Below are 27,569 nucleotides of genomic sequence, written 5' to 3' on the forward strand. Positions count from 1 at the left end.
TCTCTGGGAAGCAGGCAAAGCTGTGATGAGAGGTAAAATAATCTCATTCTCATCACATAAAAAGAAAAGAGAAAACAAGTATATTCAGGAATTAGAAGAAACCATCAAATCCTTAGAAGAAGCTTATGTATCATCCCAGGAACAGGAAATACTGAACAAAATACGTAAAGCAAAATTAGAATTAAATAAAATTATTCATAAAAAAACACAATTCTTAGCACAAAGACTTCGCTGGCAAAATTATGAATATGGTAATAAATCAGGTAAATTTCTAGCTAACCAGTTAAAAATAAATAAAGAAAAAACAACTATAGGCCTATGTGCTGTTAAAGACTTAACTGGGGATACAGTATATGACCCTGAAAAAATAAACAACACTTTCAGGGACTTTTACAAATCTTTATACTCACCACAGATAAACCCATCTAAAGACGAAATTGATCAGTTTCTTGATAGTATAACCCTTCCGAAATTATCAGATAATCAAATGATGGCACTGGATTCCACGCTGACACCAGGTGAACTCCAGGAAGCTTTGAACAGTATGCCCAATAATAAGGCTCCAGGCCCAGATGGATTTCCAGTAGAATTCTATAAAGAATTCTGGACAATTCTGTCACCAACATTCTACAGAATGTTGCAGGAAACCAAGGTAAATGGTAGACTACCACCAAATATGAATTCTGCCAACATTAGTCTCTTGCTAAAACCAGGCAAAGACCCTATTTTGCCTACCAGCTATCGTCCAATATCCCTTATTAATGTTGACCTTAAAATAATCTGCAAAGCTCTCTCAAAAAGAATAGAGAAGATAACCCCTCACATAATTCATCCTGACCAAACTGGTTTCATAAAAGGGAGGCACTCATCAACAAACACACGTAGATTACTCAATCTGCAATAAAAACCTTCAAATCACAATATTGTCTCTAGATGCAGAAAAAGCATTCGATAGAGTCAGTTGGAGTTTTTTATTTGCAACATTACACAAATTTGGTTGTGGAACCTCTTTCATAAACTGGTTAAAAATATTATATAGTTCCCCAACAGCATGTGTTAGGACAAATGACCAAACATCCTCTAGCTTCTGTCTCAAGAGGGGCACCAGGCAGGGATGCCCTCTCTCCCCCTCACTGTTTGCAATTTTTATTGAACCACTAGCAGCAGCAATTAGACAGGCTATAGTGATTAAAGGCATCAAATGCAAGAATGTGGAACATAAGTTCAGTCTTTATGCGGATGATGTGTTACTCTTTCTCCAACATTCACAAACCTCTCTCTCTGAGGTAATTACATTAATTAACTCTTTCTCAAGAGTCTCAGATTATTCGATAAACTGCTTAAAATCCACAGCTCTTCCAATTAACTGCTCCTTTCAGAACTCTTCCTCCACTCCACTGCAATCTGGGGATGTTAAATATTTAGGTATTAATGTTTCACCTAGGCTGGCAGATTTAACTAAATTAAACCACATCCCACTTTTAAAGAAGGTAGAGGATGAGCTGGTTAGATGGAAGTCCCTGCCCATATCACTCATGGGACGGGTCGCCTCTATAAAAATGATGGTGCTGCCAAGAATTAATTATTTATTTGCAATGATCCCGAGCAAACCATCACCTGACTGGTTTAGATCTCTGGACTCCGCCATCTCTAAATTACTTTGGAAAGATAAACCACCGCGTATTAGCTTAAAAACGCTGCAAAGGACCAAGGACAAAGGAGGACTAGATCTGCCTAACTTTCACCACTACTTCTTAGCTAACAGGCTTCAAAACATCTCAGGGTGGCTAAAACATACCCTCTTAGATGAACCTTGGCTAGACGTAGAACAGGCACTATGCAATAACATAGAGATATTGGATCTACCATTCATTAGCTCAAACATTAAACGACACGAATGCTTCAAAAGCATCAGTATCAGCTCTTCTCTGACAGCATGGTGGGAGTTTCTTAAAATGACTGAGTCTTCATTAATCCCATGCAAACGTACTCCCATCTGGAACAACCCTGACCTACTACTAAACAATAATATGATAAATTTCCCGGATTGGAGTTGTAAAGGTATTAAATACTTGGAACATATATTCGAAGAAATAGACTTTATCCCCTTTGACTTATTAGTTAAAAGACATGGGATTAACAAGAATAGATTTTTAGAATATCAACAAGTTAGATCTATAGTAAAAAGGAAATTCAAGTCTAATCAAATCAAATTACAAATACCACCAAGTGTGGCAGAATTCCTTAATCTCAAAACCCCCAAATTATTGTCTAAAATATACAGGACACTTTCCAAAATGGATGGATCTATATCCCTTCCTATAGCAAAATGGGAGGCAGATCTATCAATCAGCTGGGACCACAATTTCTGGTCTAAGACATGTTTAAAAACCTTTGAACTGATTAGAAGTCCCAATTTACAATTAATACAATACAAAATCCTGCATAGAGTGCACTATACAGGGCATCGGATGTTCAGGATGGGTTTTACATCTTCTAACAACTGCTCACACTGTCAAGGGGATACACCTGACAATTACATCCACGCTCTTTGGTTTTGTCCACCTGCTCAGATGTTCTGGCGCAGGATTTGTGAGGACTTATCAAAGTGTCTGAAATGTACCGTTCCAGCCTCTCCTTCATTCTGCTTGTTGGGCGACCTAGATGGTGTCACTACCGAGATTAACACAACCCACATGGCTTTCACCGCTTTATGCATTGCTAAGAAGACTGTCCTCATGAACTGGAAAAATAAAAATAACCTTAATATCAACCAATATAGAGAGAGTTTGCTGGACCATATTAGTCTTGATACAGCTTCTGCCGCCACATTAGACCAATCTCTCTGGGCTCCTTTGATCAGCTCCTTTACCTAGTGGCGGTGGGGGGTCGCAGGTTTGTCCTGCTTCGGTTTTTGTGGTTGGTGTGGGGGGGGGCATGTGGGCTTGGGGCGTCTGGGGGTTCCCTTGGGGGGGGGGGGTTTCTGGGGGGATTCGGCGCTGGGACTGCGGTCATGGCCTGGTTGGGGCTTTGGTGGCTCTTGGGTGGCGTCTTTCTGGCGGCTGCATGCAGCTCTGCTGGGGTAGCCTGTGCCGGCGGACGTAGGTTGCCGGCCTGGCGGCCGTGCTGCTCCTGGGTGGGTCCGGGGCGGGCTTGGGGTTCTGGGGGCGCTCTGCCTCCGGGCTGGGGTTCCGGCTGGGCTGGGGGGGCTTGGGTCCTGGTGGGTGTATCGCCGGGGTGTGGGTTGGCGCATGCACTGGGGCCCAGCCCCGGCGCGGGGGCCTTCGGCGCGTCGGAGGGGCTGGGGGCCTCTTTAGCTGGCGGGGAGGTTGTTACCATCTGTCCGCAGGTGGTCCCTGCCTTAGGGGTATCCTCTCTGCGGGGGTGGGGGGGAATCCAATAGAGTAGGAGAATGGACCCAACCTGGGTGTCTATTGTCTTATGTAGTTTGGGAGTTGACTGAATGGTGGGGTGGGTGTAGTTTTTCCTCTGTGATGGGGTCTGGTTGGCTGCCCCGGGCTCTATGGTGCCCGGCGGTGCCGCTGCTCTGGGCCCCGAATTGGATAGGCCTGGGCCCTCCCGCCCTGGGTGAATTTCAGGAGAACGGAGGTGCTTATGGGGGTCAGCGGGGGAGCTGGCTCCAGAGGGGGGGTCCTCTGCCCCCCCCGATCCTTTCCTCCCCATCCCTAAATGCTTCCCTCCTCCCGCTCTGTCACCCCAACACACACGTAGGGCTCTGAGGTGCAGGTGCGTCGCTGGGATGCAGGGGAGGTATTCCTCCTCTGTCCCCCCGTGACCACCTGTATCTCAATCACACATCACAACTTAGACACTCTCATTACTTACTCTCTCATGACACATACATTTAGGGCCTTGGGGGTGGGCACATGGAATGGCGTCCAGAGGTCGGTCTGTTCATTCAGTCTTACCTCTGGTGCCAGTGCCCACTTCTCAATTTTAAGTTGCAAATAGACATTGAGGGTTCTGGGGAGGGGCCGAGCTGACACCAGCTGCTGATTGGCAGAGGGTGGTTAGCACCATGCCCTTCCCCTGTTTTAAAGCACTTTAGAACAACACACACCAACACCACATATGAGCGGGCGGAGGGAAGCATGGGGTCTTTTCACACCCCCGTTCTCTGTTCGCCATCTGGGGCCGGGGGCTGGGGGGAGCCGGCCGTCCGGTCGGGGTCTGGGCTGGTGGGCTTCTCGGCTGCTGTGGGGTCCGGGGTGGTCTTCTTGTCCCCATGCCAGAGGAAAAAAGGGATCCATCTCCGAGATCTGTTGGCGGATTGCCCCTCTGGGGGGGGTGGTGCCTGGATCTCGGAGTATAGAGTATATATGGGGAGTGTGAGTGTGTGTACGGCGTTCATTTCTGTGTGTCTTTATGTTGGGCGAATGGGTGAATATTTGATTATGTGTGCATGAGGGTGGGAACGTATGCTTGTGTATGTGTGCGCCTGTTTGTCTTTACGCAGGTGTCAGGTTGGGTCTTAGACTCCACCTGAAATAACATCTCAGGCTCTATTGCCCCCCACCACACTCCCTGCTGGTGGATGGGGCCCCCGGCTGCCGATGCGTTGGTGGTTCTCGATGTCCGGGGCTGGATGCTCTGGTGTGTGCTGACTCACTCTCGGCGGTTGCCTGTCGGGGCCTGGTCCTTCCGGCTCTGTCGGGTCCCAGCTGGGGGGTGGGGGGGCCCTTGGTCCTCTGGGCCCGGGATCCGGTCTGCCCTGGTGTGGCCGGCCGCCGGCGGGGCCTGTGTGCTCGCCGCCACGGCCCCCTGGGGCTCCTGCGATGTGACTGCCGGATGGCCCCCCTCCGGAGCGCTCCTCTGCCTTTTTCTGGGTGGGGGATGCAATCGTCCCTGCGGTGGTCCTCCTGGTGTTCCCGTGCCCTGAGGGGCCTCTGGATGTCTGGGGCCCGGGTCTCCTCCATGTCGGCTTCATGTCCTGGGTGGGCGGGGCTGTGGCTCCCCACACACACCACTAGACAATTACATGGAGAAACCTTAGGAACACCAGCGCGCTGACACACACAGGTGTGCACACAGGTGCTCACAGACACGTGCTCACGGACACACACTGTCTTGACCGGCTGTTGCTTCTGGGCATGTGTTGTAATGCGGGTTGTGTGTACTGTTCAATAACATTTAACGTTTGATGGTTGTTGTGGTTAGTACAGGTGTTGTATGTTGTCTTTCTCTTTTCAGCAGACATGGAAGCAGATTGTCTGTTTTGTTTTTTTTTTCCTTTTCTCTCCTTTTTTCTTTCTTTTTTCTTTTCCTCTCTATCCCTCTCTCTCTCTTCCCCCCTTCTTCTCCTTTGTTCCCTCCCCCCCTCCCTCTCCTTCTTTTGAGGAACCAAATAAAAATATAAAATAAATAAATAATAAAAATAAATAAATAAAAATAAATAAATAAATAAATAAATAAATAAAAAAATACAAATAAAGTAGTCCTCCGCAGAGGGGGGGTGGAGGAGGCAGAAAAAAAAAAAAAAAGATAACTTGTATGCGCATGGAAATAAGTCATGCGGCACGTCTCTCAGCGGAAACAAAGGGTAACGCTTCAGTCTCAGCCTCGCATTCGCTGTGATAGCATCGTGCATGTTTACACTTGCTGAATACATATATTTAGACAGTAAAAATACATTTAGACAATGATAGACAGTAATAGTAATTATTATTATATAATAAAATACATTTAAAAATAAAGATTTCTTATTAATTAATTTAATATTAATAATAAACCATTCATACATTTAATTATAATAATATTGTCGTGCCGAGCGGGGACAGAATGGAGATAAAGGCGCAGACGTCAGGGTATCGGGGAATACGGGGTTTAATTACAGGTAAGGCAGGCAAAACGCAGACGGACAATACAATGACCAGACTGGGGAAACAAACTGAAACGCGGACGAAATACAGAGGACTAATGACAACAGCTGGGGGGTATTCCAGAAAGCAGGTTATGTGACATACCCGGGTAAGTTTAAGGGTAAGTTAGTGGATAACCTCAACTTTCGGTTCCAAAAACGGAGGTTAACTTTCTGGGTATGTACGTAACCATAGCAGCTTACTCTCTGAAGATAACCTGCTACTGAGCAGGTTATGTTCCAGGGTAAGTTTGTTGCAGAAGGTTACTGAGCATGGCGTGCCCTTTTGATGACGATCCTGTGAACGTGGAGGCATAAATTATACAAGGTTTTTTTCGCCGGGAGAGAGTTATAAGACCGCGTATTGATGTCTTGTCATTTCCTAATGATTATTTGAAAAAGCGTTATCAGTTTTCAAAAGAATCGTTCATTTACTTAACATCTCTTGAAACCGCATATTGCAAATGTCACAAACCCAAACCGCGGGTCTGCGCTTAGCACAGAAAACATTCTGTGCATAGCACTTCGGTTTTTTGCGTCAGGGCATTTTTTGTACAATATGGGCGACGCAGAGCATATAGGAAAGGCAACTGTGTGTAGAGCCGTTCGCACAGTATGTCTGGTACTTAACACTTCTTACACACGTTTATACAGTTCCCTGTCCATAAAGCTCTGCGTGTTATTAAAGAGGAATTCCACAGAGTGGTAGGTTTGTCCTTTGTAGTAAAATCTATGATGCATATTTAATATATAGTCATACTATTTATATCTATAGCCTACATGTATTCATCCTGCACACACACACACTTGATACTTCCCTATATGACTTTCTATTTCAGGGTTTCCAAATGTAATTTGGAATACATGTAATACATGTATAGTGACAATAAAAGGCATTCATTCATTCATTCATAATTGGGTGCATTGATGGCACCTACATTCCTATTAAAGCTCCTTCAATAAATGAGGGAGACTATGTTGATAGATAGATAGATAGATAGATAGATAGATAGATAGATAGATAGATAGATAGATAGATAGATGTCTTTATTGTCATTATACAAGTACAGCGAGATAGCGGAGGAAATCTATTCATAGTATCAATGTGCAGGTAACTTGATTTTGTATCCTTAATTTTTTGCCTTGTTAAAATCATCAAACTCATTACTTTTTTCCACTAACTATAGGTAATCATTACAGGACAGTACAATGCTGGTTACCACTGGTTGCCCTCAGATGGGGTGAGGGGAGGTGGTGGTGGGCTCCCGCCAGTTAGACGGGCTTCAGCCTTTTTTCTATTAGCTACATGACAGAAAGAATATACTAAATCGTGTTTAATAAATAGTTCAGTGATCGTGTAATCAATTACCTTTTTGCAGAATGTTTTTGTGTTTCATTTTGACTTGGCTCTAAGTTCTTCTGGCTCCAGAAGGATTACACCTTATTAAATAAGAAAACATATATTCCTAGTCGATACACATTGTTATTTTAACCTAAAGAAATGAATGGCAGGAAAAGTAAATGCTTTCATAGTGATTTAACAGTAAAAAGGATGCGGAAGGGTTATGTGTTTAATTATTTTGCATTATAATAAAAGGGGAGGCGATGTCAAATTTGCAATTTAATACACACGCATTTACTCTGTCCGTTATTTTTTGCCAAGCCAACTCTTTCTTTAGCCGATGCAGCCGTATTGCTTTTTTTCATTATTATTGGCTTGAATTCCTCATATGCGTGCATTAAAACTTCCAACTCCGCCTCTGTGAAGTATGCCGCTCTCTTTTTTTCCACTTTGATTTTCCATTCTGACTCGTGAAATCGGCGATCAATCGAAAACGTCTTTATTTATGCACGGTGCACGCGCATTAACTCTGGGTAACCAGTAGGAGGTTGATTGAACTTACTCTTCTCAGGTGTTTTGGAACCGACATACTCATGGTATGCGGGTTTGGGGTATATCAACCCAGAGGTTAAGATTTACCAAATGGTAAGTTAACCAAGCTTTCTGGAATACCCCCCGGGGCAGGACACATTGGTTTTTTTTAACTTTACACATTGTTTGGATACATTTATTTTCTTACTTTACAAATTACTGTTTTGATAAATGTGCTTAGATTTGTTTAGTACAGTATATGATCTTCTTGTTTTATCCAGTTCATTTTGTGTTTAAATACTAAAAAAAAAACATATTTAGGTGTAATTTTTTGGGGCTGGGAAACAATTAATTGGTTTTCCATTAAATTCGATGACAACTCGAACTTTTTAGGATTCGATCCGGAGTTCTGAACAGATTAAATTCGAGTTCTGATCGAGGTACCACTGTATTTAGTTGTTACTTAGCCTAGTTTGCAACCTGTTTTTTGTTACACCGATATTGCGTGCGTCCATGAAAACCGTAAGTTGTTGTACTGTAGTACAGGTACGTGAGTGATGTGGAGTTTATGCATTAAGTGAATGTAATTAGTAAGTTCGCCTGTTACAGTGGAGTTGCTAGATGTAAGATGGCATATATTATCCTTCTAGATATTAATGGTTATAGCCCTCAGTTTATCTTTATGTTAGAGAACTATATATATGCATTGGTTAAATCTGTGTTCGCTGCATAAGAGCAGCGCATACTGTAATGTTTCCAGGATAATTTGCATTATCGGTACTAATTCATGTTATTCTGGATAGTGTCACCCGCCATTGTAATCGCTGTGCTAAATCTATATCGTATTGTGTTGTTTATATTGTAAAATTCCCGCTATGGGAATAAGGAGGCAAGTGGCCGAAAACTAACTTTATTTGCCTGTTGTGGGCCACAGCCACACCATACACACTTTATATTCCTAAAAGAAACAGTCGCAGAACAGTCCTGCACTACACCCTCTCTACTTATTCTAGATCGTTCTTCTTTCTTCCCGTCAGTCTCTCAGCCCTCCCGCCTCCTCTGGCTCCTCCCACACACTCTCCCCTGGATGGGTGCATGCCCACAGAAAATATCCCTCCCAGCAACCTCTGTAACACGCTACAATATTTACAGACCACACATACCTATTGTTACGATCCAGTCTAGGGTTGGACCGCAACAAAGTGAAAGGGAAGGAGGGATTGGGGAGGACAGGACAACTAGGGCTAGGAGAAGGGAACACGGGACACAGAGGGAGTCTTTTTTTTATAGTTTTTTTTTATAGTTTTTCACAAACACAGTACAAACACTAGGTGTAACGAACGTCAGGAGTGACAAAGGCCAAAGAAACAAACAAAAGCACATCTACCGAGTATCCCAAGCTGAGCTACCTAAGTGAACACAAAGAAAATGGTGAAATGAAACAACAATGCCTAAATCTATCTCCCTGACCAAACAAACAATAATCCCCACGTTAACGAATAAACCAAAAAAGGCAGACACTCCCTACACACCTAGTGAAACACGAAACACCAAGCCGAGGCAAAGGTATCAAAAGGGAAAACCGAGAGGCGAAGTCGAAACACAGGCGAAAGTCCAAAACCAATCAAGCAATCAGAAACCAAGGCGAAAGTACAAATAAGGGCGAGGCGAGAATCGGAAGTCAAGGGCAAAACAGTCATACACGATCAATCAAACAAAGCAAAAGCGAACAGAGAGCGAGCTAGCAGGCGAGAAGCAAGTAGCGGGCAAACGAAGGGACGAAGCGGCGAACTCTTCAGCCGGTGAACCGGAAACGGCTCCGAGGGCAAGGGAGGCGGGGTCAGGTCCTGAGGGCGGAGTCGAGGGGGCGGGCGACCAATCGGCGAGTGGGCAGGACGTCCGAAGGACCTGCAGGCATCCTCCTAAACTTACGGCACGTAACTCTTACGGCACGTACCCGAAACTTACGGCACAAATTCCTTACGGCACGTAACCCGAACTTACGGCACGTAACACCCCCCCACACAAGAGTGAACCCACACGGGTCACCAAAATACACAGATCCCAAACAAAAAACAACAAAAATCACAAAATAAACATAAGAAAACAAACAGAACGGAACTTCAGGGGAGGTAACAGAGTTATTAGGATCCGGGGTCACAGACTCAATCTTCGAAGGTTTATCCAGCAACGGCACAGACATGAACGTGTCCTCGAGGTCAATGTCGGCAAGCTGGCGCCGCTGTGCACGAGTAAGCACACACGCAGGAAACACCGTCGGGTGTTCCACCGCTACATCATTTTCACACAGCACAGGGTCCAGAACGACTTCGGGTAGAGGAACGATTCTCTTCCCCGCTATGTCATTCCCAAGAATAAACGTAATGCCTGGGACAGGTAACTGGGGCTGGACAGCTACTCGCACGTATCCCGAGAAATCGGGAGTACACAGATAAACGGTGTGCAGGGGAACTCCAGCCACACATAAATCGATTCCCTGCACCAACACATCCGTACCACAGTACGTTTCGTCACATAGGGGAATAACTCCTTCCACCAAGAAGGACTGAGCGGCTCCCGTATCCCGCAGGATAGTCACAGGGTGCCGAGCATCAGTCACACTGAGCGAAACCAACCCAGGAAATACAAATGGTTCGAAAGCAGCGTCAATACGAGAGGACGAGGGCGAAGAACTGTTGGGGCAGGCAGCAACATTTACTTTCCTAGCTGCTGAACGAGCTTCCTTGCGCTTTAACACAGGACAAACAGATATAATATGGCCCACTTCGTGGCAATAGAAACACTCGCGTTTCTCCACGGGTGGTGGAGACGATGCTGACGAGGGGGAGGATACGACTGGACGAGTTTTACGAGGCAAAGGAATCGGAGCAAACACAGTTTTGTGGGTCAAAACGAACTCGTCAGCGAGGGTGGCAGCTTCAGTTAGCGAAGTGACCTTTTGCTCATTCAGGTACACTACCACTCGATCAGGAACACAGTTCTTAAATTCTTCTAACAGGACCAGTTCCTTAAGCTGGTCGAAGGTAAACACACCACTAGCGCCGCACCACTTATCAAATAAGACGGCTTTCTCGCGTGCGAACTCCACGTATGTTTGGCTGGCGGATTTGGGAAGATTTCGAAAGTTCTGCCGATAAGCTTCCGGCACTAACTCATAAGCTCGAAGCACAGTAGCCTTCACAATGTCGTAATCCAGGCTCTGCTCTAACGCAAGAGCCGAACAAACTTCCTGTGCCTTACCCACAAGCTTACATTGCAGTAACAGTGACCAAAGGTGTTTGGGCCAGTTCAATGTCATAGCAATGCGCTCAAAAATGGAAAAGTAGGCGTCTACCTCATTTTCCCGAAACACAGGAACAAGACCGATGTGTCGGCTCACATCAAAGCTCGATCTACCAATTTCCGGGGAGACAGGCGAGCTCAAGGGAGACCGGGGACGGGGTCTAGGAGCGTCTTGGGCGTCAGCCTGGTCTCGGGCGGAGCGAGCTGCGGGTGGAGGTGTACCTGGTGTGGGTACCTTACGCGGAAGAGGCATTGGTTTTTGGTCGCCCATGCTCATCCGACGTAACTCCAGCTCCTTCTCAGCCTCCATCTCCATAGCCCGGACACGGAGTAGCTGAGCCTGGTACTCCTGTCTCTTAATCTCAAGCTCGAGCTCCCGTAACTTAATCGTCAGCAGTAGGTCCTCCCTGGTTGAGCGGGGATCCCCAAGATCCATGCGGTGTCCACTCCCTGGATCGTCGCTGCTGGCCTCCGCTACAGCAGACATCCGAACCGGGGTGGCAGCAACACTAGGGGATCCACCCAACTCAGGCAGTATACCTTGCTGAACCAATTCATCGAGCAAAAATTGCTTAACGACCCGCTTGGAAGCCTCAGCGGGGACCAAAATGTTAAAGAAGTCTGCTATCTGTAGCAGATCATCCTTGCGGCACACATCAAATTGTTCGAGTGTGGGGTAAAGGGTGAACGCAACAAGGTCGAATTGGGCCATCACGATTACTGCAATCACCACAACACCCCCCCACACAAAAAAAATCCGCCAGACAAGCACGAAAGGGAAAGAAGGAAAGGACGAGCCCCCAATTTTGTTACGATCCAGTCTAGGGTTGGACCGCAACAAAGTGAAAGGGAAGGAGGGATTGGGGAGGACAGGACAACTAGGGCTAGGAGAAGGGAACACGGGACACAGAGGGAGTCTTTTTTTTATAGTTTTTTTTTATAGTTTTTCACAAACACAGTACAAACACTAGGTGTAACGAACGTCAGGAGTGACAAAGGCCAAAGAAACAAACAAAAGCACATCTACCGAGTATCCCAAGCTGAGCTACCTAAGTGAACACAAAGAAAATGGTGAAATGAAACAACAATGCCTAAATCTATCTCCCTGACCAAACAAACAATAATCCCCACGTTAACGAATAAACCAAAAAAGGCAGACACTCCCTACACACCTAGTGAAACACGAAACACCAAGCCGAGGCAAAGGTATCAAAAGGGAAAACCGAGAGGCGAAGTCGAAACACAGGCGAAAGTCCAAAACCAATCAAGCAATCAGAAACCAAGGCGAAAGTACAAATAAGGGCGAGGCGAGAATCGGAAGTCAAGGGCAAAACAGTCATACACGATCAATCAAACAAAGCAAAAGCGAACAGAGAGCGAGCTAGCAGGCGAGAAGCAAGTAGCGGGCAAACGAAGGGACGAAGCGGCGAACTCTTCAGCCGGTGAACCGGAAACGGCTCCGAGGGCAAGGGAGGCGGGGTCAGGTCCTGAGGGCGGAGTCGAGGGGGCGGGCGACCAATCGGCGAGTGGGCAGGACGTCCGAAGGACCTGCAGGCATCCTCCTAAACTTACGGCACGTAACTCTTACGGCACGTACCCGAAACTTACGGCACAAATTCCTTACGGCACGTAACCCGAACTTACGGCACGTAACACTATACATACCATATATTCCTCTATTCCCGGCATACTACCCTATGGTAGAATTACAGTACAATCAGATAAAGGCGTCTTTTATCAGAGAAGTACTGGTGACCCGGATCCTGCTTGCACTTACATCAGAGTTGTAACCGGACTCCCCGCAGTGGTTTGAACATTCCTCCCCAGTGCATGTGCTCTCCTCCCCCACTCCCTTCCAATGTTGCTATAAAGCATGTAAGACTTTACTGTTCAAATCCACCCTCTCATTCAGCTCTCTGGTCCAGCTTGTTTCTGTATGTAGGACTGGGCTTATTGGTGCTGCTGTTGATCATCATCATCATCATCGCATGGAAAGTGTGTGACAAACACAGTGAGTATCTGCTGATGCAGACGGTGTATAAGTGACCTGACTGTCTGAGCAGTGATGCATGTCCCTCTCCACTCCTGTAAGCAGCAGCTACAACTTCATGCTTTTATCCTTTTCCAAAGACGGCTGGACAGAGACACAGACAGCAGCATTCAGGCACACAGGTTATACAGCAACATTAAAACACAAAACATGGTCACAGTCCCTTTGGGAACACAGACTAAAAACAGTGCAGAGCTAAAAGCCGCTGTGGAGCAAACAGGACATCAGAGCACAGCAGCCCTGAAGGATCCTTCCTCCATGATCCTGCAGACTTCCCTCTGACCCTCTGAGTCTGTGTCCACCCAGCTGAGCTTATAAAACCCTAAACAAGTTAGTAGCTCAAACCAGGGCCAGCTGGGCATCATTAACTGGGTTACCTGTAAGTGTAGGTTGGTAATCAGATTTCACCTGAGTTGCCAATGGCTCATATACATTTGTGTAGTTTTATACAGTTATTAGACTGGATAACATTTACACACGTATGTGCATGATAATCAAGAGGAAATGACCATGTGTTTGTCGTACAGCAAATTATCAGAATCAGTTGAAAGTGAGTGATGTGATCAGAATAAATTCCTTTGGCTTTATTTCTCATTTCTTTCCATGTAGAGAAAAACATGGCAATGAACCAAAATCCAGGAAGCACAGATGTAACAGTGAGTTCATGTTTAATATGGAGAGAAACTCTGGAAGATTCTATAAGATTTTGTCTTTTATAAAAGACCAAAAACAGAAATCAAACTCTGTTAACAGTCAGTAACTCATTAAGAAGTTTATCTCTGTAAATCAAGCTGATGTGAGGAGTGATTGTGTTGAATGCTGAGTTGTGACTTTTCTCAAGTTGAACCCAGACCATGAATACGACGTCATAGACAGAACTGGCATCATCAAGGGAGACCCACCAGAGCAGATAAAGCACAGAAATAACATACATATGATGGTATTTATGAGTGTAGCCCTTGTCTCCAAACATGTAATGTTATTAGTGTGTGAAGACTATTTATAAGGCACATTCTCATAAGCCAGTTGTTAAGTTGCAGTTAAAATGTTTTCTAAATGCAAATAATGTGATCCTCTCTCAGGCCTCTGTGGAGCCTGGTGCTGATGTCACCTACAGCTCCATTCTCCTGCCAGATCCACAGGTAAGATGGTTTTATGTAAATCAGGCATCAGCCGAGTGTCACAATGACAGTGAAAAGTATCTCAGTAATGTCCTCAATGGGTACATCTACACCTCAGCTGATCTGTCAGATCCATGTGTATCAGAATCAGATATAATGTACCAAGAAGTACCATGATACCCTGATATTTCACAGTGATTCACATGGGAGGTTTGGGAGTTTATGGATTTGTGGTCTCTGTACAAAGGTTGGTCTTGTACCTCCACTGTAAGCAGCTAAATGCTCTCAGCAGGTGTCCTCTAGATGTTCTTCACACCGACCTGCTGTAACCCCAGCCAGCGATGTGGTCTACAGCTCAGTCGCCCTGAAGCACAGAGAGGTGAGTTTGGACAATCTGCTCTAATATGAACTGTGATAAGTTTAGTCCGTGATGCTTCCTTCATGTGGTGGCACGGTGGTGCAGTAGTTAGCACTGTTGCTCACAGCTCTGGGACCAGGGTTCTAGTGTCCACCATTGCTCCATGTGTGTGGAGTTTGCATGTTCTCCCCATGTTGTCATGGGGTTTCCTCTGGATACTCCAGTTTCCCCCCACAGTCCAAAGCCATGCTGAGTTCAATTGGAGTTTCCAAATTGCCCATTGGTGTACATGTGTGTTTGCCCAGTGATGGGTTATCACCCCTTCCTGGGTTGTTCTTGGCCTTGCACCAGTAACCTACAGGATAGGCTCAGGACACCCCCCCCAGATAGATCAGAGCAAGGATGCCTCATATATGTCACAAGTGTCTTACGACACTATATACAGCTATTATTATGGCTTATTATTGGAGGCTAAGCATGACAGTAAAGGTTTCTTCCAATATTTTAACTCTAAGAGAGCACTAAAAGCTGAAATCACTAATTTGCAGGATAGTAAGGGCCTTATAATTGATAACGAAATTGATATGGTAAACGAGTTTAATGATTATTTTTCAAGGGTGTTCACAATAGAGAACACAAGTAATTTACCACCAATTAATACGAATACAGCATCGTCTATGACCAATATATGTATAACTGAGGTTGATGTGATACTAAGCCTAGCTAAACTCAAAATAAATAAATCGCAGGGGCCTGATGGCATCTTACCTTTAGTCTTGAAAGAGATGAGGGATATTATTAGCCAACCTTTGACTTTAATATTCCAGAAATTGTTATCTGCGGGTGTGGTACCATCAGATTGGAAGCATGCTAATATAACACCCATATTCAAAAAAGGGGATAGAAGTAATCCAGCAAACTATAGGCCAATCAGTTTAACTAGCATTACTGGAAAAATAATGGAAGCTATAATTCAAGTGAAAATGGTAGATTACCTAGATGCAAATAACATTATAAAGGATAGCCAACATGGATTTAGGAGAGGTAGATCCTGCTTAACGAATCTGCTTGAGTTCTTTGAGGAAGCTACAAGTGAAATTGATCACAAAAAGGCCTATGATGTGATTTACTTAGATTTCCAGAAAGCCTTTGATGTTGTCCCCCACAAACGGCTCTTGTTAAAGCTTAAAGCTGCAGGAATTTTAGGAACTGTGGCAGCTTGGATCAAAAACTAGCTAACTGATAGGAAGCAGCGAGTAGTTATTAGAGGCACTATGTCGCAGTGGGCCTCCGTTTATAGTGGGGTACCGCAGGGTTCAATTTTAGGACCACTATTGTTCCTAATTTACATTAATGATATTGACACGAATACATACAGTAAACTGGTTAAATTTGCAGACGACACTAAGGTGGGCGGGGTAGCAGATACTAATCTAGCAGCAGAGAGGCTTCAACGGGATCTGGATTTAATTAGCGAATGGGCTGATACTTGGCAGATGAAATTTAACACAGATAAATGTAAGGTAATCCATGCAGGGAGCAGAAATATACAGTACAGATATTTTATGGGTTCCACTGAAATAAAGGTAGCTGATTACGAGAAAGATCTCGGTATGTATGTTGATGCTTCCATGTCCCACTCTCGCCAATGTGGGGAAGCAATAAAAAAGGCGAACAGAATGTTGGGTTATATCTCTAGATGTGTGGAGTTTAAGTCAAGGGAGGTGATGTTACACTTATATAATTCCTTGGTAAGACCCCACCTAGAATACTGTGTGCAGGTTTGGTCACCATACCTCAAGAAGGACATTGCTGCCTTAGAAAAGGTGCAACGAAGAGCTACGAGAATGATTCCTGGTCTTAGAGGAATGTCTTACGAGGAGAGGTTAGCGGAACTGAATCTGTTCAGCCTTGAGCAAAGGAGACTAAGGGGGGATATGATTCAGGTCTATAAGATTCTAACGGGTCTGGATGCTGTTCAGCCAAATGACTATTTCAATATTAGTCTAAATACTAGAACTCGTGGCCATAAGTGGAAATTAGCGGGAGAACATTTTAAAACAAATTTGAGGAAGCACTTCTTTACACAGCGTGTAGTCAGAGTATGGAATAGTCTTCCTGCTATTGTAGTGGAAGCTAAAACCATGGGTTCCTTTAAATCAGAGCTAGATAAGATTTTAACAACTCTGAGATATTAGCTAAGTTCTCCCCAAACGAGCTTGATGGGCCGAATGGCCTCCTCTCGTTTGTAAATTTCTTATGTTCTTATGTTCTTATTACAACATCATACATGCCGATTATTTGGCTTCAAATCTTAAGCCAGATGAAGGTGAACTAAAGTTGATTCCCAGAATAATCTATCGATCTGGTTCATTTCTTGTTGTTGTAGCAGCATTTTCACACCACACTGCCTGAAATGCTAAGGAAAGTTTTGTGCCTCAGAAGCCAAACTGAACTGACAAATAAAGTTGCCGATATTAATGCTTATCTGTTCCTTTTCCAGTAGGGGGCAGCAATGAGAGCTGTGAGGGACACACAGATACTGCAGTGATGGGGAGGGATAATCACCAGAGAGGAGCATCTTACAGTTATGTGAGCTGTATTTAAATGGCATGCAGCACTGTCACGTTCCAGTGTGACAGTAAGAATCAGCTGGTGTGAAACACACGTTCATGGCTGTTGTGTATTTGAACAGTGATCAATGTGCTGTTTATCTCACTTGTTTGTTGCTTTGAACCAAATGGAATAAATGTAAATGTGAGGTATTATCTTGGTTGTCTGTGAACTGTCACTTTTCATTCATAATTATCGAAAAATATCAGTAGTTATCCTAGTTGATTTGTATAATATAAAATGACTGTTACATCAAAATAATGTATATTGCAGTATTTCCCAGTGTCTGTTTGTCTCTTGTGTATACAGTATACAGTATGTACCAGTGGGGGTTTACTGAGGTCTATGGACTCTGGCTTTAATTTTACTCTCTTCTTGCGCACTTCACTGCCCCCTGCTGGACAGCTTCACTGTTTCACTGCCTCCCTGCTCTCCTCTGACTGTGGGATTAAAAGCTGCCCTTTTATCATCATATCACATTTCAGGATAAAAGCTTTATTTTTAGCTTTCCACAGAATGTTAGTCTTTTGTTTATTGATAAATGGAGTATTATTGAAAATGCAGACCACAGACTGTGACTCATCATACATAATGTTAATAAAGATGTTTTTCATTAAGCCTGCAGGCTGCAGTGGTGTCTCATGGATGCCTCATGTAACATGGATGCCTCATACTTTCAGGGCTTTGGGTTTGAATTCTTCCCCTGACTCTTCATCTGCCATTTGTAGGTTTTCTGGTTTCCTCTGTGCTGGAAAAACAGTCAAAGACATGGTATGAAGGCAGCAAAGTTTTATTATTAGGTTATTTGATGGATCAAATAAGCCGAGACACTATGTCTGCATACAAGTGTCCACAATTCTTTTCTTACTTCAGTCTCATGTTTATCATTCGAAGGGATAAGAACGAAGGTTCGCAGTTACTGTCTTCTCTGTGTCCAACCAAACAGAACCGGTCCGAACCAGCTCTGTAATTACCGGTGTGACCTTCCTCCTGGTCGGCTGCTAAGTGGCCCTCGCCTTTCACACAGACAGACGGTACTTTGTGATCATAGCAAATATGTCCAATATGTCTAAATGTATAATTTCCACTACACCTCCCACATACATACTAGCTGAAATATATGTCTGGTTATGATGTTAAACTGCATCCAGCCCTGCAAGCAGTCCTCCAACTTGCAGGGTAAAACACCTGGGGGTTGGTGGCAGTACTGACACTCCAGCCACTGTAAAAACTCCGACCAGGCAGACAAGACACTGGGTTCAGGCCTGTTGGGGATCGGAACTGGTGTGGTGCTGAGTCATCGCCCGCTGAACGGCGACACTCGGGTCCTAACCTGAGGCGGCCCAGCTGGGTAGGCGTGTGGAATGTCTCGTCTCTCTGGCAGGACGATCCTCTTCCTCTGCTTTCGGGGAGCTTCGTAAACCCCGCGTTTCAGTCCCGGCGCCCTCTGAGGTACACAGACCGGTAGGTTCACCTATTACTGGTCTGGTCGGTCTGATGGCTGCCATACTCAGGGAGCAGATGTTGCTTTGGTGGATTGACTCCTCCCAATGGTGCCTGATGTCACTCCTTTCAATGAGCGTATTATGAGACTCAGATTAAGACTCTATCTGGGCGCCTTGTCTTAGTGCCGGTCAATATGACCTCAAATTAATATCACGATTAATTGAAAAATTTACCTCAATTTCAATTAATGAATGATTATTCTGTTTTTGGTTTTTCCCTCATATTTCACTGGCAAAGTTTGTACTGTAAACATGCTCAACTATTAAAGGGCAAATCACTCAAAATGAAAACGTCTTATGAAGAAGGTTGCATTTTAGTTTTAATGTAAAAAGCAAGTTGCATGAAAAAGCATTTCTTGCAAACCAAATAAATTACACTGGAAAGCGGTTGTAGTGAAACTAGCTCATGACTATAGTCTGGGCCCGGTGCCCATGGAGGGTAATGATGAGTAAGGCTCAGAGTGGTACGGAAAGCGGGAATTAGCCACGTGTCACACACTGTGCTGCTCTGTCTACATACTGGCCCTGTTGCACAAAGGCCTCTCTGCAGTCATACAAGAATGCCCAAAAGTCTCTGCAGCCACCCAGCGATGTAATTATGCTTCCCTGCTAATATTCACTGAAATCCTACATAATAAACACAAACTCGGAGGAAGATTATGGTTTTTTATAGACCTGTGACACAAATGGGCAGTAAGATGAACAGTCTGGCAAAATAATTGATTGGTAATTAATATTACGTAAAAATGCTCATGTAAGATTTACTATTACACTTGGAAAGAAGTTGCAAGTTTTATAGTTTTAGTCACTCAAGCCTGTATTGATTACATGGTAGGACTGAGCATGCATAGCAGGATGTAAAACTGCTGACATTGCGGAATAGACCTTTGCTAATCTGGTTCACTTGCCCCTGGTTCCCCATGTAGATGTTTCTTGATTTGTTCTGTTGTTTTTAAGCCCCAGTAACTCAAATCCCGACACCGTCCTGAGACCCATGCTTCTGTGTTCTGTCGTTTCCCAGACTCACATGTCCCTGCTTATTCGAGGCCTTACCTGCTGAAAGCATATTTATTTTTCACTTTTACTTTGTGTTGTTTTGTCTCTGTCCCTGCTTGATCCCCATTTCCCCAAAAAAGAAAAATCTATTCTCCCAGTACACCTGTAAGCAGCTGCCCAATTCCCACACCACAATATTTGCAGATATCCCGTCCACTGACGTTTTCACAACCACCATGTCTCCACACAGATAAACAGAAGATTTTGACTCCCCTAAACATCCATCCTGTGCTGTTTTTCTTGTTCATGCTGCAGGTTAATTTTCTCTTGTCTATACATGTTACGTGGACAGAGGTGTTGTCACATTCGGAGACGGGCGAGCCAGGAAGCAGACGAGAGCAAGCCAGGACTTCGGGTAAACTGGGTCTTTAATGACGACCAGGGCAGACAGGAAGGGACGACACGTAACAATACAATGCCGGATCTGGCAGACATGGGGAGACGCGGACTAATATACACAGGACTAGGTAAACGGAACAGGCAACAGGTGAGAACAATCAGGGCTGAACACGAGGTAATGAGGGGGGCGTGGCACACATCGGGATCGTACGGAGCGGGATGTGACAGGTGTCTTTTTAGGAATCTTTTTAGAGCACACGTAAAATGAGCATATTTGTTTCAACTGCAAAAAAAAAACCCTGACCGTAAATGGCAAGGCGACAGCTATTTTCCCCCACAGTGAATATCTACCAAATTTAGCTGCTGTAATGAAAGGTCCAGTGACGCCCATTTGTTGAATTATACACTTTAAAATGTTACTTTAGTAAGGTTTGAGTGGACAGCGCCTCAGGACCATGGACAGCAACTAAAGAAATTCAGGAACAAACACTAGGGGGTGCTAGATGGTCCAAGCAAAAATTTGGGTAAAACAAATCTATAAACAAAAAATATATGACTTAGGAAATATAACCACCCATCTTTGAACCACTTTTTTTTTTTTTTGGGCTGAAGCCTGTTACAGGCAGTATATTCCAACATTATTAAAGCACTAATACACTTTAGTTGTTACTTATTTTCTTCAACACCGAAAAGTTCAAGGAGAAATATGCAGACATAATAAAAGCCCGGGGTACAAAAAGAAATGCAAATTAGGAATAGGGAATTTTATTGTATGGATAGAAGTATCCCTCAAAGTATCCTGCACACTTCAAAACCACCTTTTGGGATTGTATCTAATCAGCTTTCATTTCCGTTTGTATTTGTTTAAAGAATTTAACTTTTAAACAAGTAGAGACATGCCCGAACAAAAAAGAGCAAACACTGTATTTTAAGCACAAAACGACACAAGTCCCAAACTTCTAACTTTTAAACAAGTAGAGACATGCCCGAGCGAAAAAGAGCAAACACCGTATTTTAAGCACAAAACGACACAAGTCCCAAACTTCTAACTTTTAAACAAGTAGAGACATGCCCGAGCGAAAAAGAGCAAACACCGTATTTTAAGCACAAAACGACACAAGTCCCAAACTTTTAACTTTTAAACAAGTAGAGACATGCCCGAGCGAAACATCGTATTTTAAGCACAAACGGCACAAGTCCCAAACTTTTAACTTTTAAACAAGTAGAGACATGCCCGAGCGAAACACCGTATTTTAAGCACAAACGGCACAAGACCCAACGAGGCAGAAGTTGGCTACTTATTCGCAGCTACTTATGCGGATTTTTCCGGTCCACCTTAAATGCTTCTATTTTTCAGGTATTTTTACAGGCCCCTGCTCTTTCATTTCAAAACGTCCCAAAAATCTGCCATTGCCTTCTTATAGTAGGTATAACAGAGTGTAAGTAGACTTATTTTGGTAAATTTTTACTGTAGCATTTTTCAATAATCACTTCCTAAACGTGGCACCAACACTCCATTCTATATGGGTCTCAATGCATTTCTGAGCAATTACATCCCAGCTTTCTTTATATGCCTGAGGAAGTGCAGTCGTTGCTGTGCCTTTTTAGTGACGGCTGCTGCATGCCCAGCTGACTTGAGGCTCTGGCACTAAGGGTCACCCCATGGAACCTGAAGCTGCAGACTCTCTCCTCAGCATCTCTTCCAATGTGTGCAATGCATGGTTTGTCCATAACGAACACTGTTGTTCGAGCATAAGGATGTCCATAAGTGGACATGGTACGAACATGCCCGGAGCTACAGGTCGATGATCGATTTCATAATCGTATCTGATCTGCAGCCTTCTGTCTTGGACACTCGGGTAAAGAGAGGGGCAGAGCTGTCAACTGATCATCACCTGCTGGTGAGTTGGCTCAGGCGGCAGGGGAGGAAGCCGGTCAGACCTGGTAGGCCCAAGTGCATAGTGAGAGTCTGCTGGGAACATCTGGCAGAGGCTTCTGTTCGCCTGAGCTTTACCTCGCACCTCCGGCAGAATTCCAACTGTATATCGGGGGAGGTTGGGGACATTGAGTCTGAATGGACACTGTTCCAGACCTCCATTGTGGAAGCGGCCGTACGGAGCTGTGGCTGCAGGGTGGTCGGTGCCAGTCGTGGCGGTAACCCCCGTACCCGATGGTGGACACCAGAGGTGAGGGGGGCTGTCAAGCTGAAGAAGGAAGCCGACCAGGAATTATTAGCTTGGGGATCTCCGGAGACTGCTGACGGTTCCCAGTAGGCCAGGCGGAACGCGGCTCAGGCAGTTGCAGAAGCAAAAACCCGGGCGAGAGAGGAGCAGCAGGGATGAGGATTAGCGCCTCCAAGTCCAAGGTTCTCAGCCAGAAATGGGTGGATTACCCTCTTCAGGTCAGAGAAGAGGTACTGCCTCAAGTAGAGAAGTTCAAGTATTCAATTCAATTCAATTCAATTTTATTTATATAGCGCATTATCACAACATTACATTGTCTCAATGCGCTTTACATTTCTGCCTCGTAAGGACCCCCCATTGAGTAAGCCAAAGGCAACGGTGGCAAGGAAAAACTCCCTAAGAGGAAGAAACCTTGGGAGGAACCAGACCCAAAGGGGGAGCCCATCCTCCAGGGGCCGGCAGATGAGTCAAATAAACAAGATGAAATGACTAAGCTAATACAGGGGTTGAAATATATGTCTCAATGCAGCGGCCGACCGGTGCAGGCACGTGGTGCTTGATGCACGATGGCAGGATTAATAGACACACAGCCGCAGGATGGATGGCGAGGCATCATGTTGAGCCAAGGGCAGGCAGGTTGGAGGGTAGTTGCCGGCGGTCGAGGTAGATGTCTTGCAGGCCGCAGAGGCATAAACTCTTCAACGACATTGTGCTCCATGGAGCACACCCCAGAAGGGGTGAGGGAGGAAGTAAGAATAATTGTGTATTAGCCAGAGTTGAGGAAATCAGAGGCAGTGCAAGCAAAATGATCGAGTGCAATATTCGTCTAGGCTCCGGCAGATCTGAGTATAGCAGCATGAGAAAGAGGGAGAGACAGGCGGGAACACAGGCATGGGGACTCCCTGAACATCAGCACTCTAGTGTAGAGCTAGAGTGACAGCACTGACGCCTCAGTTTATCCAAAGCCAATGACACCGATCCCCACCCAGCTCATCACCTCATACTGTTAGTCTGACTGGGAGTGAGGGACTAGCTGGAACCAGAACTAGGTTTCCTATACGCTAAGCTATACTGTACAAGTGCGTTTTTAATCTAGACTTGAAAAGCGAGAGTGTGCCTGAATCCCGCACATCTGCCGGGAGACCATTCCACAGCTGCGGAGCTCTGTAAGAGAATGCTCTGCAGCCTGCCGTAGCCCTGTCTACTTTAGGAACTAATAGATATCCTGCTCCTTGTGAACGAAGCAGGCGAGAAGGGTTGTAAGGGACCAGAAGATCATTGAGATATTGTGGTGCAAGGCCATTCAGAGTTTTGTAAGTCAATAGTAATAATTTATAATCAATCCTAAACTTGACCGGTAGCCAGTGCAGGGAAGACAGGATAGGGCTAATGTGATCAAATTTTTTAGTTTTTGTTAGAACTCTGGCAGCTGCATTTTGTACTAACTGAAGTTTATGTAGGGATCCAGATGGACAACCCGAAAGGAGGGCATTGCAGTAGTCCAATCTAGAAGTTATAAAGGCATGTATTAGTTTTTCTGCATCTTGAAAGGACAGCAACTTCCGAAGCTTGGCTATGTTCCGAAGATGATATAATGCCGTACTGCTAATGCTATTTAATTGAGCACTGAAGCAGAGGTCGGAGTCTACCAGGACACCAAGATTTCTGACCACTGTTTTAAATTGAGTAGGGAGGCCGCTCGGGTTGGGGTTTACAAACTTATTGCGGGCCTCCTTAGGACCGATTAAAAGAACCTCAGTTTTTTCAGTATTTAACATGAGGAAATTCCTTGCCATCCAACAACGGATGTCTAGCAGACAGTCGGCTAAAGAAGAGAGCTGGGATGCGTCACTAGGTTTAACAGACATATACAATTGTGTATCATCAGCATAACAATGAAAATTAACACTGTAATTTCTAATTATGTTACCAAGCGGTAGCATATATAGATTGAACAGTAGGGGGCCCAGCACTGATCCCTGCGGGACACCATATCTTACTTTAGTGGCTATGGATGACTCATTGTTTACATGGACAAACTGGTAACGATCAGTTAAATACGAACGAAACCACAGTAGTGCTGTCCCTTTAATGCCAATCAATGTTTCCAACCGGTCCAAAAGAATATTATGGTCTACAGTATCAAATGCTGCAGTTAGATCCAGTAAGAATAATAGTGATATACAGCCACGGTCGGAAGCCATAAGCAAGTCGTTTATCACTTTGACTAAGGCCGTTTCTGTGCTATGATTGGGTCTGAAACCAGACTGATATAGCTCGTTAGCATTATTATCTTGAAGAAAGGAGGACAGCTGGTGAGCAACAACTTTCTCAAGAATTTTAGAAATGAAGGGAAGATTTGAGATGGGTCTATAGTTTCCTAAGTCACTAGGGTCAAGATTTGGTTTCTTTAGGATAGGTCTAATAACAGCCATTTTAAAAGATTTAGGAACATATCCAAGACTAAGAGATGAGTTTAACAAGTTTAACAATGTAGTGCTAATCAGTGGTGCAATTTCCTTAAGTAGATTGGTGGGTATTGGGTCAACAAGGCTAGTAGTGGGTTTGCAAGACGAAACTAACTGAAGGAGTTCTGTCTGCACTACAGGAGTGAAACATTCAAAGATGTTATCATTAGTACTAATAACACTAGTGCTAGCAGAGGATTGGTGGTTGTGTGCAACCGTGGGCGTGCTCGTGATGGTATGTCTAATCGTGGTTATTTTATTATTAAAAAACGCAATAAAGGCATCACTACCAAGAGCTTCTGGGACTTGTGAGTTTAACATTGAACGATTCTTTGTTAACCTAGATACAGTTTCAAATAGGAATTTAGGATTGGTTTTGTTATTTTCTATTAGTTTAGAGAGATACATAGACCTAGCAGTCATTAGTGCATGTCTATACTTAGACAGGCTCTCTTTCCAGGCAAATCTAAAAACTTCTAATTTTGTTGACCGCCATTTGCGTTCTAGCTTTCGTGAAGCTTGTTTAAGTTCACGTGTACGGTTAGAGTACCAGGGGGCAGGTTTCTTATCTCTATGTTTTATTTTCTTGAGTGGTGCTACATGGTCAAGAGTGGTACGAAATGATTCTACCATGTTCACGGTTACCTGTTCAAGTTCATTTACACATGACACTTCAGAGGTAAGGTTAAAGGACTGTGGGAGCTGATCCAGAAAAGTTGCAGCGGATAATGAGGCTATGGAACGTCTAGTATCGTACCTCTGGTCTGGGGCCTTAGGGGAGTTATGTTGTATTTGAAATGTTAAAAGGTAATGATCTGAAAGTAGAGGATTCTGAGGGATAATTGATATGTGTTCTACCAGGACACCATGACTAAGAATCAGGTCTAGGGTGTGGTTACAGGCATGAGTTGGCCCAGTTACATTCTGATGTACACCGACAGAGTCAAGAATGGCAGTAAATGCTTTTGTTACTGGATCACTTTCATTTTCCATATGAATATTAAAATCACCAACAATCAAGGCCTTGTCGGTAGTAACCACCAAGCTTGTTAAGAAATCTGCAAATTCCTTAAGGAAATTGCTATAGGGGCCTGGCGGTCTATACACAATGGCAATGGTGATTGGAGGTGTAGAACTACACTTAGATGTGCTTGCAAGATTTAGAATAATAAATTCAAACGTACTAAAGCTATAACCAGTATTTTCACGCACTCCTAGGTCAGTCTTAAATATTGCAGCAACTCCACCACCTTTGCGATCGGGTCGAGGAGTATGCTTATAGCTATACTCAGCTGGAGTGGATTCATTTAGTGCCAAGAACTCATTCGGTTTTAGCCAAGTCTCAGTAAGACATAGGGCACTAAGATTAGAATCAGTAATGATTTCATTTACGAGCAATGTCTTAGGAGCCAGCGATCTAATGTTCAGGAGTCCAAGTTTTAGGTTTGCATTACACCTACTATCCAGAGTTGAAATAGGTCTAATTTCTCTAAGGTTTGCAAGACACGAACTACGATGGAATGACCCCCCACGATTAAAACCGCGGGGAACAGACACAGTCTCAATAATATGAAGCCTGGGTGATGACCCTAAGCGACTAGCAGGCAGTCGGTTAAGCCGTTTTACCTGCCGCCTTGGCTTGGCTCTGGTTAGTCAGCAATCTGCCCTAAGACTGTGAGCTATGCTTTTTGACAGGAGATCGGCACCAGCCCACGTGGGGTGAATACCGTCCCTCTTCAAAAGCCAAGGCCTACCCCAGAATGTCCGCCAATGGTCTATATAACCCACACCATTTATCGGGCACCATTCCGACAGGCAGCGATGCAGCGACGATAATCTGCTGTACATTTCGTCGCCACGTCTCGCTGACGCGGACATCTTCCTCGCAAGGCTGCACACCGCTATGAAATTTGCTTTAGTGATCTCCGATTGCCTCAATCGGACATCATTTGTGCCGACGTGGATAACAATATGCGAATACTTACGTTTACTCTTAGCCAGCACTTTTAAGTTTGATAAGATGTCGGTCGCTCTGGCACCAGGGAGACAATTAACTACGGCCGCTGGAGTCGCTACTCTCACGTTTCTTAGCATAGAATCGCCGATTACCAGAGCGCTTTCAACAGGCGGCTCAGTGGGTGTTTCACTGAGTGGGGAGAACCTGTTGGAAACGCGAATGGGTGAATGGTGCCGGTGTGAGTCCTGTTTGGACTTACGGCTATGCCGCCGGGTCGTCACCCACTCGCCTTGCTGCGAAGGCCCTGCTGCCGGAGCGGGGGGAGACTGGCTCACTATAGCGGACATATCCGGAGCCGCTAACACTGCGTCAATAAAACTCTCACTCTCCTGAATCTCCCGTAACGTCCGGATACGTCCCTCTAAGTCTGCGATCTTCTCCGTCAGTCTGGCAACTAGCTTACACTTATAGCAGACAAACGTACCGCTAATGACGGGAGAAGAATAACTAAACATACTGCACTCGGAGCAAACGACAGGAGCCATAGTGATATACTTACGTTTAGCGGGGAAAAACTCCGGGGGCGGAGGCGATTAATCCATCGTGGATTTGGAAGATTATCAGGAGACTATTAAGCTTGTCAAGATTTATCCGATTGCTTAATTCTAACTCTAAGTATTATTTGGGTTATAATTATAGTTTAAAAGTTCGCGCGGTAGCAACCAGTCTCGCACACGCAGGAAACAGCAAACAGGAAACAGCAAACAGTATTCCCTTTTCTTCTGATTAATTATTTATTCTGTTTGAGTAATCAACTAAATGCAAATGATAAGGAGGATTTACAGTTTTTGTGTTTCCTTTTCAA

General features: G+C 44.6%; 2 protein-coding genes across 2 annotated transcripts in view; one reads left to right on the forward strand and one right to left on the reverse strand.

Annotated features, from left to right (window-relative positions):
• Positions 1-17,367, forward strand: part of LOC111840620 (polymeric immunoglobulin receptor-like) — a 194,766-nt gene extending 177,399 nt beyond the window's left edge. The window contains exons 12-14 of the mRNA XM_072710575.1: positions 14,187-14,246; positions 14,518-14,604; positions 17,087-17,367. Of these exons, the coding sequence (XP_072566676.1) occupies positions 14,187-14,246; positions 14,518-14,604; positions 17,087-17,089 (150 nt within the window). The 3' untranslated portion in view covers positions 17,090-17,367. The remainder of the gene's footprint in view (positions 1-14,186; positions 14,247-14,517; positions 14,605-17,086) is intronic.
• An 8,971-nt stretch (positions 17,368-26,338) lies between these two features.
• On the reverse strand, positions 26,339-27,270 carry LOC140588701 (uncharacterized). The gene has a single exon (XM_072710576.1). The coding sequence runs from the start codon at positions 27,247-27,249 to the stop codon at positions 26,401-26,403; it is 849 nt and encodes a 282-aa protein (XP_072566677.1). The 5' UTR covers positions 27,250-27,270; the 3' UTR covers positions 26,339-26,400.
• Between the last annotated feature and the right edge of the window lie 299 nt (positions 27,271-27,569).

Source organism: Paramormyrops kingsleyae, chromosome 4 (genome assembly GCF_048594095.1).
Source record: "Paramormyrops kingsleyae isolate MSU_618 chromosome 4, PKINGS_0.4, whole genome shotgun sequence".
In the NCBI taxonomy this organism is placed as follows: Eukaryota; Metazoa; Chordata; class Actinopteri; order Osteoglossiformes; family Mormyridae; genus Paramormyrops; species Paramormyrops kingsleyae.